General features: G+C 38.3%; 1 protein-coding gene across 2 annotated transcripts in view; it reads left to right on the top strand.

Annotated features, from left to right (window-relative positions):
• The window catches only part of tdrd5 (tudor domain containing 5), a 58,590-nt gene extending 46,212 nt beyond the window's left edge, over window positions 1-12,378 (top strand). Inside the window, exons 15-16 of one of the 2 annotated variants that reach the window (XM_073060453.1) lie at window positions 5,836-5,892; window positions 12,061-12,378. In XM_073060453.1, the coding sequence (XP_072916554.1) occupies window positions 5,836-5,892; window positions 12,061-12,164 (161 nt within the window). In that variant the 3' untranslated portion in view covers window positions 12,165-12,378. Of the gene's footprint in view, window positions 1-5,835; window positions 5,893-7,850; window positions 10,129-12,060 lie in introns of those variants that run through there. The other variant, XM_073060452.1, reaches the window with a different exon arrangement.
• The last annotated feature ends 289 nt before the right edge of the window (window positions 12,379-12,667 follow it).

Here is a 12,667-nt window from a genome sequence, read left to right as displayed (position 1 = left end):
TTCTGGTTCTGACCAGAACATAAACATCAAGTGAGATCTTTATTCCTACATTGAATGTCAGTCCTTATAATTTTTTATTGTTGTGCAGTCGACGGTAAGATTAGACTTGGCTTAGATGTTCACATTCACACTGGCAAACAATGGCTTCCTGGACTGGGTGTATATTAGACACAACTGACTATAAAAGAAAAGTTATAAATACAAAGAGCTTTTTCTTAATTTATATAACCATATAACAATTACAGCATGGAAACAGGCCATCTCGGCCCTTCTAGTCCGTGCTGATCGCTTATTCTCACCTAGTCCCACTAGCCCGCACTCAGCCCATAATCCTCCATTCCTTTCCTGTCGATGTACCTATCCAATTTTACTTTAAATGACAATACCGAACCTGCCTCTACCTTCTACTGGAAGCTTGTTCCACACAGCTACCACTCTCTGAGTAAAGAAATTCCCCCTCGTGTTACCCTTAAACTTTTGCCCCCTAACTCTCAACTCATGTCCTCTTGTTTGAATCTCCCCTACTCTCAATGGAAAAAGCCTATCCACGTCAACACTGTCAATCCCCCTCATAATTTTAAATACTTCTATCAAGTCCCCCCTCAACCTTCTACGCTCCAAAGAATAAAGACCTAACTTGTTCAACCTTTCCCTGTAACTTAGGTGCTGAAACCCAGGTAAGATTCTAGTAAATCTTCTCTGTACTCTCTCTATTTTGTTGACATCTTTCCTATAATTTGGTGACCTGTACACAATACTCCAAATTGGCAAGGCATTCCCCTTCAGGGAACTATGCACCATTATTCCTAGATCACTCTGTTCTACTGCATTCCTCAATGCCCTACCATTTACCATGTATGTCCTATTTTGATTATTTCTACCAAAATGCAGCATTCACACTTATCAGCATTAAACTCCATCTGCCATCGTTCAGCCCACTCTTCTAACTGGCCTAAATCTCTCTGCAAGCTTTGAAAACCTACTTCATTATCCACAATGCCACCTACTTTAGTATCATCTGCATACTTACTAATCCAATTTACCACCCCATCATCCAGATCATTAATGTATATGACAAACAACATTGGACCCAGTACAGATCCCTGAGGCACACTACTAGTCACCAGCTTCCAACCTGACAAAACAGTTATCCATCACTACTCTCTGGCATCTCCCATCCAGCCACTGTTGAATCCATTTTACTACTTCAATATTAATACCTAACGATTGAACCTTCCTAACTAACCTTCCGTGCGGAACCTTGTCAAAGGCCTTACTGAAGTCCATATAGACAACATCCACTGCTTTACTCTCGTCAACTTTCCTTGTAACCTCTTCAAAAAAATTCAATAAGATTTGTCAAACATGACCTTCCATGCACAAATCCATGTTGACTGTTCCTAATCAGACCCTGTCTATCCAGATAATTAGATATACCATCTCTAAGAATACTTTCCATTAATTTACCCACCACTGACGTCAAACTGACAGGCCTATAATTGCTAGGTTTACTCTTAGAACCCTTTTTAAACAATGGAACCACATGAGCAGTGCGCCAATCCTCCGGCACTATCCCCATTTCTAATGACATTTGAAATATTTCTGTCAGAGCCCCTGCTATTTCTACACTAACTTCCCTCAAGGTCCTAGGGAATATCCTGTCAGGACCTGGAGATTTATCCACTTTTATATTCCTTAAAAGCACCAGTACTTCCTCCTCTTTAATCGACATAGTTTCCATAATTTCCCTACTTGTTTCTCTTACCTTACAAAATTCAATATCCTTCTCCTTAGTGAGTACCGAAGAAAAGAAATTGTTCAAAATCTCCCCCATCTCTTTTGGCTCCACACATAGCTGTCCACTCTGATTCTCTAAGGGACCAATTTTATCCCTCACTATCCTTTTGCTATTAATATAATGTAGAAACCCTTTGGATTTATTTTCACCTTATTTGCCAAAGCAACCTCATATCTTTTAGCTTTTCTAATTTCTTTCTTAAGATTCTTTTTACTTTCTTTATATTCCTTAAGCATCTCATTTACTCCATGCTGCCTATATTTTATTGTAGGTATCTCTCTTTTTCCTAACCAAGTTTCCAATATCCCTTGAAAACCATGGCTCTCTCAAACTTTTAACCTTTCCTTTCAACCTAACAGGAACATAAAGATGCTGTACCCTCAAAATTTCACCTTAAAATGACCGCCATTTCTCTATTACATCCTTCCCATAAAACAAATTGTCCCAATCCACTCCTTCTAAATCCTTTTGCATCTCCTCAAAGTTAGCCTTTTTCCAATTAAAAATCTCAACCCTGGGTCCAGTCCTATCATTCTCTATAATTTAAAAATTGTTTTTAGTTTTATTTTACAAGCATGGTGATGCTATTAGTCTGCATATCCTGGGAAACAACCATTGACTTGAATGTTTTTGAAAAACAGTCCATTTTTGGCTGCCCACAGAAATTCATCTCCATTTTACATTTGCTTTATGATGGCAAGGGGACCATTATCCCAAACAATTGATGTACAACACAGCCAAGACCTGGGACCATTTTCTGTTTTTCAGTCTTGAGCTAAAGCTGTATCTCACCTCCGGCTTTAAATCTATGGCAACTGTACCCCAAAATCCTCAATATTTTGTGGTATGCAGATGATGCATGTATTTGCATGCACTACTAACCTGAGCTCCAAACTATCATGAATTTGTTAATTAAAGTATATGAGAGGAAAGTCCTCTCATATATGAGACGGTGTTACCCTGGAAAATGTGTGCTGCTTTCCACATCTCAAGAACCACTTCTCAAAAAAAAAGGTAGATATCAATGATGAAGTTTACCATTACCGTCAGAGCACCAGCTCAGCCTTCAGTTTATATTTGGTGGAATGAGGGAAAAAGTAGTTTGAAGATTTCAGATCTCACAAAATTCAGTTTCTATGAAGTAGCAGTAATCTATGTCTAACTATATACTCTGAGACATTGCCTGTCTACATCGGACATCATGGTTCCATTTATTATCGGGGAATATATACAGTATACAACCTGAAGTTCTAAGTCTTTGCAGACATCCATGAAAAATAGAAGAACCTCAAAAGAATGAATGACAGAATAATGTTAAAACCCCAAAGTCCCTCTCCCCATGCGAGCAGCATCAAAACATCAACTCTCCCCCTCCCCTCCCCCACCCATTCAGCAAAAAAGCGTCAGCACCCACCAATAGCAAAGCACCCAAAGCGAGACCATGATCTACAGTCAACAAAAACTAATTTACCCAACAGTTCAACATGCCACAAGATGTCTCTCTCACTAACAAAGGACAGAGATTTCACCCGTTCCACAGAGAAAGGGGAGACCAGCAGTCAGTATTACAATGTTACATACTGCCACATTGCTTTTTATTCTGAGATTCTCTGACTCGAGAATCGACAGCAAACTCTCCCCATTATCAAGAGAGTGGTCACTTGACCACAGAGACCTCTGTCCGCGAAATCATGATGTTTCTCCCATGATGCCTCATTCAGTCATCCATGGGACCATGCAGGGTCACATCCCGGAGGCACGTCTTGTATGCTGCAACTGGAGAATATCAGAAAACAGTTAGTCGATGAGCTCCAGTAGCGGGAACACATCTGCCGTGAAAACCTGTAGTTTGAGTGATATTGTGGATCAGGGACCTCGATTGAACCCAGCTGCCTTGAAAAAGAAAAAGAGAGACATTAAAAGAGAGGAGTTTAAGCTGTTTCTGCAAATGAGCCTGAAGAGGCAGCAACTGGCACGATCTTAACTCTGCTCACTTAGGTTTCAACTGAAGTTGTCTCGCCATAATCTTCAATTTATTGAAGGACAAGGGAAACAAGATCTTTTGCATTGAGACCCTAGTTATACTGACCCCACTGGGTTAAGCAAGCCACATCGTTCCTGTGCCCAACAGGAGACTCCCAAAATGGACAAAACTATTTAAAATCCTGTCACAAGAAGAAAATACTAGGTTCACAGAGGAAGCGATGCAAGAATCTGCTCAAAGCTTGTTGGGAATCCTGTTGTCCACAGCTCAAAGGGGAAAACAAGACTGTTGTTAAGAACCTTGGGACTGTAGATTAGGAGCACATGGAAGTCTTACATAAATGCAAAAAAAAGTTACCAGCTCAAAAGCCATCTTTAGGCACCTTCTGTCGATATGTGCAGGAATCTGTTGTTCCCATGTTGTTATCATCAGTCATTTCAATGCCCAAAAATCTTATAGAGGAAGTATTGACCAGAAGGCATAGGAGCATATTAGGGTGTGCCATTCCATCATGGCTGATTTAGTTTTCCTCTCAGCCCCATTCTGCTGCCTTCTCCATGTAACCTTCGATGCCCTTACTAATCAACCTCTGCTTTAAATATACTCTAACTTTACCTCCACAGCTGTCTGTAGCAATGACTTCCACAGCTACACCATCCTCTGCTAAAGAAATTCTTCCTCTGTTCTAAAGGGTCACCACTCTATTCTGAAGCTGGACCTCGACTCTCCCGCTATTGGAAACATCCACTCCATTTAGGCCTTTTAATATTCAGTGGATTTCAATGAGATCTCCCTTCATTCTTCAGAACTCCAGCCAGCACAGGCCCAGAGCCATCAAACACTCTTCATACATTAACCCTTTCATTCCTGTAATCATTCTCATACACCTCGGGACCCTCTCCAATGCCTGTGCATCCTTTCTAAGATGTGGGCCCCTAAACTACTCAGAGTACTCCAAATACAGTCTGACCAATTCCTTATGAAACCTCAGCATTGCATCCTTGTTTCTTAATATTCTAGTCGTCTTTAATTCCACCATTGCATTTACCTTGCTTACTACTGACTCAACCTGCAAGTTAACCTTCAGGGAATCCTGCACTAGGTCTCGCAAGTCTCCTTGCACTATTTCTGAACTAGCTCCCTGTTTTGAAACTAGTATACGCCTTTATTCCTTCTATCAAAGTGCATTACTGTACACTTCCCTAAACTGTATTCCATCTGCCGCCTCTTTGCCCATCCTTCTAATCTTTGCAGACTCCCTTCTTCTACAACACTACTTTCCCCTCCACCTATCTTTGTGTCACTTGAAAGCTTGACCATGAAGTCATCATTTACTTAAAACTTGAAAAATAGCAGAGCCAACACTGACCCCTGCTGAATACCACCTGTCGCCAGCAGTCTGTAAGCAGTTTGTGCGTTCTCCCTGTGACTGTTTGGGCTTCGTCCAGGTGCTCCAGTCTCTCCCCCATGTATGGTTAAGGTTGGTTACTTATGGGCATGCTGTTTTTGCACCAGAAGCGTGGTGACTTTTACAGGTGTCTCCCAGCAGAATCGTCATATTTTGATTTGATGCAAGCAGCTTGTTTCACTGTAATGTTTTGATGTACTTGTGACAATAACGCTAATCTGTCTCCTCTCCAAGAACCCGGGTACCATGCAGACAATGTGGCCTTTGTGACTCTCGATTCTTGCAAGAGAGACGTGTCTATTCCCCTAGTTTTACTATTCCCAATCACAACTACATTTATATCTCCCCCCCTCCCCAATAACTCCCTGAATCACTGTGGTCCCTCATCCTTCCTACAGTGCCCATTCTCATCCTCACAGGGAGTAACAATCTCAATCAACCTGTCCTTGATCTGAAAGACTAAGAAAGATGAGAGTGTGTTGTTAACTTTAAATCATGGCTGTAGATTTTGCATTTCAAGTTTTAATTTCAAATATTGTCCTAGGTTTATGTGTTATGTTAGAGATGTTTGTATACTTGCAATTATTATTGGATATTATTTTATTCTTAATGGTCTTAGCTAAATCTGCTTTCATCATATTGTAGATGAAACTTCCAAGTTAGGAGAGGCTCAGCTCTGTGCAAATACAAGTAACAAGAAAGGTAAGGATCAGAAGTGTTGAAAACTCTGATTATTTGCATTAAATAATTCAGTTTAATTCTCATTTGTATTCTTGGTCTATCACTGTTTTGTTGAGACTGCATTCAAATCCAGGTGATCCTGCTCTAAATAAGTCACTTGATGGTTGAAGAGTGACGTAGAGCATGTCATCTTCATTGAGTTATTTCTGTTAGTCTCTGACTGGGAACTTGTGAGAAAGTTGAAAAAGCCAAACTTGCATAATTTGGGCACGTTAGAATAATTGGCGAATTAACAGTTTGCTATTTTTGAAATTTTATACAGACAAAAATATTAACATCAGTAATAGTAACCATGTACAGGTATTTTCTATGAAAGTTGTTGAGGGAGGAATGTTATACTGAATTATGTTTTCTGAATAATGGCGTGGAATCTTATGTATTGGTAGAAGTACTCTGGTTGGAAAGCCATATGAGAATCAACTTTAACAGTTCATCTGAAAACCAATTAAGCCAGACAAACATATTTTAAAACAAAGCTTTGTTCTCTGACAGAAAAGCAGATTATTATTTAAAATAATGCAATAACTTGAATGGCTTTAGCTATTTGAAAGTGACATTTTTCCTTTGTTCATATAAATTCCTACTGAAATAATCACACAGCATAAATCCACTATCTGAAATAATCTTTGCACCTCAAATGCTGGTCATCTGGACATGCTTGAAGGCAGACATTGAGTGCGGGCTGAATTACTACCTAGGAAATATTGCAAAAAGAAGGTTGCCTCCATGTAAATTACAGTATATTTTTGACAACTTTTTGGGGCTTATTTATAGCAATATTATTTTCTGTAAGGAAGGGCAGGTTTCTAGAGTTTAAACTCATGTTTTACATTTCTAAATTTCATTAGGGCAAAAGTTTACATAATGTATTTCAATCTATATTGGAAACAAGTGATTTAGATAAGATTTCTGGCTTTCAGTTACTATTTTAATAGTAGTCAATTATTAATTTTGTTAAATTGTGTAACATAATGTTATTACCCCTATTTTATAAAGTATTCAATGTAAATGAGCTTTATTTAAGAAAATAAAAGTGGAGGTGTTGTATATAAAATAGAAGAAAATTCAGAGATTCAAAGTACATTTGTTCTCAGTGTGTGTAAGCAGTATACAACCCTGAGATTCATCTTCCCAAAAATAGAATCAATTTTAGCACTGTTCCATTTAATTTAAGCCAAAAGTTAAATATGTCAATTTGAGAAGATAAACAGGTGCTTAAAAAGCAAGCTGTGAGTTGTGATTTGAATTTGATTTTTGTATACTAAATCTTACTGTGGTCACAGAGAAACAATTGAAATATTCAACTGGCATGTTATTTGGAGTCATAGAGCAATACAGCATGAGTACAGGACCTTCAGCCTAATGAGTCCATACCAACCACTATACCCACCCATAGATTCACCACTCTGTGTGTAAAGGTTGCCCATCAGGTCCCTTTTTAAAATTTTCCTGTCTCACCTTAAATCTGTTTCAATTTTGGACTCCCCTAACCTAATCTTATCTATACCTGTCATATTTTTAAAAATTCTATATAGTCACCCCTCAATGTATCATTTTCTTTATCCCTAGCAAGGATTGACTTGCTGATTAAGGAATTTGCACAAACCACAAGCAGTGAAGGAAATGGCTACGAATGGAGAAAGAGGAAGTCTGTGAAAGGCAAATTTAAATGATAGTGCACAAAGTGCATGAATCAAAAAAATCTAAAAATTTAACACATCAGATCTGGAAACTAGAGGTAATTGAATCAGTGGTGTGGATGCAGTCAGACAAATTATTCCTATTAGCCTTGTGTTTAACTGCGTGCATTATATTTAGTGATTAAGAAACTACCCAACACAAGTTGGAGAGATTTTAGCATATTGGTTGCTGTATAATACCAGATATAATTTAGAAAAATGCTGTTTGTTTTTACATAGCTTTCGGTTACATTTGTGAAACTCCGCAAAAAGAATCTGTAAAGACTGCTACAGGCTCTTGTTTGTTGTTCAATGATGTCCCAAGGAAGTCTGCTCTGATCTCGCCTGTGTTTTCGGGGCAGAGAGAGTTTCACTTGGCTGTCAGCTCTTCATCTGCTGCTTTGGGTCCTTCTGCACGCATGGCAGGAGCTCTTCATCATTTAACATGGCTGCCAGCAAAGCACAAAAGCTTACAGTCCCCAGAACCAGAGAAGTAAATGTTTAAAACAACTTACTGCATAGATTGTGGAGAAGAGAGAAATGCTGTCTGTGCAGACCATCAGTGAGCTACAAAATGTCTTGAAATTAATTTTTCTCCTCAAAGGCCATCTACAATGCTCAGATTGAACATAAATGGCAGCAAGTTACAATCAGTCCACAAAAAGACAAATTTCATCTCACCAAAAATTTGAGATAGGAAGCCACTGGTGGTCTTGAATCAGAGGTTTTTACCACTTTTTATATTTCTTTGAAATGCAGTGGCAGTGTGTATATTGTATTTTGCTGGAGAGTTGCCCTTTTTTTTCAAATTTTTGGAATGGAACCTGAAACCTGAAGCATTGGAACTTACTCTAATCCACAGATGGTGCCTCATGATCATTCCCGAAACATTTTCCTTCAAATCCTAAATGCCTTAGTTCCACATTTTTGAAGTGTAATCAGTGTGTGGGTTTCCTTTCTTATCTCAAAGGCATATGCAGGTTGCTAACTGGCCATTGTAAGTTGCCCAAGTGGTCAAGTGGTGAATGGTCAAATCTAAGGCAGTTGAGGGGAATGTAGGAAGAATAAAATGGGATTTTTGTAAATGGGTGCTTGATGGTCAGGAAGGGCCTCTCCATGCTGATTGGCTCCATGACATTAATAGTAGCAGAAAGATGGCCAGGTTGTTCATGTAAGTTATTGGCTGAGGAAGGAATATATAAAACCTGGTATAGAATCTCTAGTGTTTCCTCCTTTACAATAGTAAACACACTACAATAGGTATTAAGTTGAAGATACTATGTAAATAAGGGTAATTTCTTAAGGAACTGATAAAATCCTCTGAAGCAAATGTGCTGAGGTTTTTGTCATCATGTGGCAATAATCTGTGACGCAGTGAATATTGTAATACTTACTTTTGCCACAACTCTACTCTTCATTGGCTTCCATATGTTTCAAATTGTGTTTATTTATGTTCTGGCTTTAAATTTATTCAGCAGTATTTAAAGCTAATCCTTTCCAAACCACTTGGCCACAAAATCCAAATGTGAAGCAGCAAATAGGTGTAAGTAGAGCAAAACACAGTCTTCTGGGGAAACATTATCTATTATGGGAGGGAGAAGAAGGAATTGCCCACATTTCAATTATCGAGACCCTGCATCAGGGGACCCAAATTCCAAATTGTTTGTTGCTCCAGATTCCAGCATCTGCAGTCTCTTGTGTGTCCTAAATGGAAGTAGACATGAAAGTGATCTATGACCCAGATTGAATGCTCTTTTGGGCTGTCAGGAACTAACTCGAAAAACACTCTGGACAAATTTGGTGATTACTTCATAGTTTTGCAGTAATTTTTTCTCATAAATGTGGAAAAGTATTAGGACTTGTCATTGTCAAAATTTAATGAAGTTCTTTACAAAATATATTTCACTGCAACTTCAGCAAAATGTTTAAAAGTAAAGACAAATATGTCTCTTGTATACATGCTATAGTCAGTCACAAATCTGGAAGATTTTGGATTTATATTAAGTCAGTCAATTCTGCCAGGCTGCCAGCAGGAGCATTATAAAGAGTTACAGAGAGCTGATCAACCACTGTTAAAATAGTTATTGGCTGACTTTGGGAAAATCATTGTGGCACAACTTGTTAAAAGTTCTTGCGTGAAAAAGATAACCAGTGTTGATTTCTCTGTTGATGAAAGGATAAAAGCTTGAGAATTCTGAGGCTTGTAATAAACTGGAATGATTTTTGAGGCTGTATTTCATCAGATTAGTTTCTAACTTTGGTAGTCATGCTCCTCTATCCAGTTAGATTATTGTTTTCATTATTTTTCTGTTATTTTGGGGGAGTCTTTGATTTTGTTAAAAAAAATAAATTATTTTCTTTGTTTTGCATTGTTCTGTAAAGTAATTCCTGACTGACATTTGAGAAATGCATGAAAGAAACTTAGAAATAAAAGTTATTTGAGATGTTTATATTTTTTTCTGCTTGCAAAATTTTGTTCTACCTATCAAGTTCCATGGAATTCAATTGCAGACTTTAACATTCCCATCCATTTAGTTTATTTGTGGATGCCTCCAGGTGATTTCAGTGCTGGCTTTTATCATTGGCAAATTCAATCAGCTTCACCCAAACTACCAAAATAGACAGTCATTACTTCAGCTTAATATGCACTCAGTGTCCACTTTATTAGTTTACTAGACACACATCTCTGTCTTCACACACAACTAACAACAGTGTGATGGAAGCAGTTGTGGACAATGCTATCACAAATAGTTCCCCGATGCAAATAATGGATTTCAGCAGGAATATATCAGAATTGGGTCTGTTATCACTGACATTTGTCAAGAAATTTGTTAGCAGTAGCAGTTCAATGCAATACATAATATAGAAGGAAAATAAATAAATAAATTGCAGGGGTCTATCTGGCTATAGACCTCACCATGACTGATTTGAACATGAAAAGATACGAGTTTTAGTTGTGCAGAGGGTGATAATGGTGTTATTCAGTTGCCATTATCCAGAAACTAAACTGTGACAGCCATTTTACTAGATGCACCTGTACATCTGCTTGTTAATGCAAGTATCTAATCAGCCAATCACGTAGCAGTAACTCAATGCATAAAAGCTTGCAGACATGGTCAAGAGGTTCAATTGTTGTTCAGACCAAACATCAGAATGAGGAAGAAATGTGATCTAAGTGACTTTGACAGTGGAATGATTGTTGGTGCCAGACAGGGTGGTTTGAGTATCTCAGAAACTGCTGGTCTGAAGATTTCATAAACAACAATCTCTGGAACAGGGATTCCCAACCTGGTGTCCACAAGCCTCTTGGTTAATGTTAAGGCTCCATGGCATAAAAAAGGTTGGGGATCCCTGCTCTAGAGTTTATAGAAAATGGTCTGAATAACAACGAACATAAAGTGAGTGGCAGATCTGGGCAAAATATATAAAAATGAGAGAGGTCAGAGGACTACCCAGACTGGTTCAAGCTGACAGAAAGGCAACAGCAACTCAATTAACTATGTGTTACAACAATGGTGTGCAGAAGACCCATCTCTTGAATGCACAACACATCAAACCTTGAAGTGAATGGGTTACAGCATTCGAAGACCACAAACATACACTCAGTGGCCACTAAGTGTATCTAGCATCTTAACATCTTGCTAACAACTGCATGGATTCTTGAGTGCTTGAAGCCAGTGGAAGAGGGGGAGGTCCCACTTTAAAAAAAACCTGATGATGCACATTAGTAATTACTATCATGATGTGGGGCTAGGAAAAAGGGGTAGTTGAAAAAAGGGATAGATATAAGAGCAGTCTTGCCCATCCAAAGCAGAATAAAGACACTTGAAATCAAATACTAGATGAAAAGCATCACAGAATAATTTGCAATTAAATACTATTGATGCCATAAATGGGTGTGTAAACAGACACACGGTAGTGTCAGGAGGTCTATGAATTGGGGTAAATGAAAATGAAGATTATGCAGAACACTGGCAAACTTTACATAGTTGAAAGCTAGAGACCATCCAAAAGTTGTTAATAATAACTCAGCCCTTAAGTGTGGTTCACCTAGCACTTAAAAGGGCAGCTGGCAAAATTCCAAATGAAAAGCTACCGGATATTTGTTAAATCAGAGTTCCAGGGAAGATGTACAGAATGTAGATAAATTAAGATTGCCCATCATAACGAACAGCAGAAGAATTAGACACTGAGAATTTATGGTAAGGATAACAAAGGTGATATTTAATGCAGTAAAGTATGAAGTGTTGAATATAATAAGGAAAGTGATATGGGTATTGCATCTGATGGTTAAGCCTGAAATGCAGATATATGGGAATCTTACTAGACTCCATTCCCTTATATATTATTTAATTTTCATTTAAAAAATATTTTTGTCCTTTTACAGTTACATAAGTATCAGGAACAGTAGTTGGCCATCAGGCCTCATTTTGTTTGTCTATATATTTAGAGGCAGAACTGAATTGGATCTTCCAACCCTTTGAGCAGCGCTGCCCAGCAGTCCCTGATTTTTATCCTAGCCTGATCACAGGACAACTTACAAAAACCGATTAACCTACCAACCGGTACGTCTTTGGACTGTGGGAGTAAACCTGAGCACCCAGAGGAAACCCACACAGTTATGGTGAGAAAGTACAAACTCCTAAAGGCAAGTGTCTGTACTGCTATTCATTAAAATCATGAGTTATCAACCTCAGTTCCACTTTCCCTGTACACACTGTATTGTTTGCCTTTGTAATGGTCTGAAATAAAAAATTACTATGATTCACTACTGAGTGAAGAAGTTTCATTTCATCCATCTTGAATGCTCTACCTCTCATGGTGAGATTGTGATTCTGGTCTGGTCGTACCTTTCTCTGCTAGGAGAGATGCTAGCTTGTTCAGCCTTCAATAGAATCATCTGTCATTCTTCTAAACTCGAGTAGACTGGCAATTTCTTCTTGTACAACAAACCTACCATTTCAGAAAATAGTATGTTTCATCCGGAAGTACATGTTTTATTTTCGATAGAGAGATGAAAACCACGCAATACTGGTATTATTAAGGCGCAGTAAAGG

This window comes from Hemitrygon akajei, chromosome 11 (genome assembly GCF_048418815.1).
Source record: "Hemitrygon akajei chromosome 11, sHemAka1.3, whole genome shotgun sequence".
Lineage (NCBI taxonomy): Eukaryota > Metazoa > Chordata > Chondrichthyes > Myliobatiformes > Dasyatidae > Hemitrygon > Hemitrygon akajei.
The sequence above is the reverse complement of the archived record's forward strand: the minus strand, read 5'-3'. Positions and strand labels throughout refer to the sequence as shown.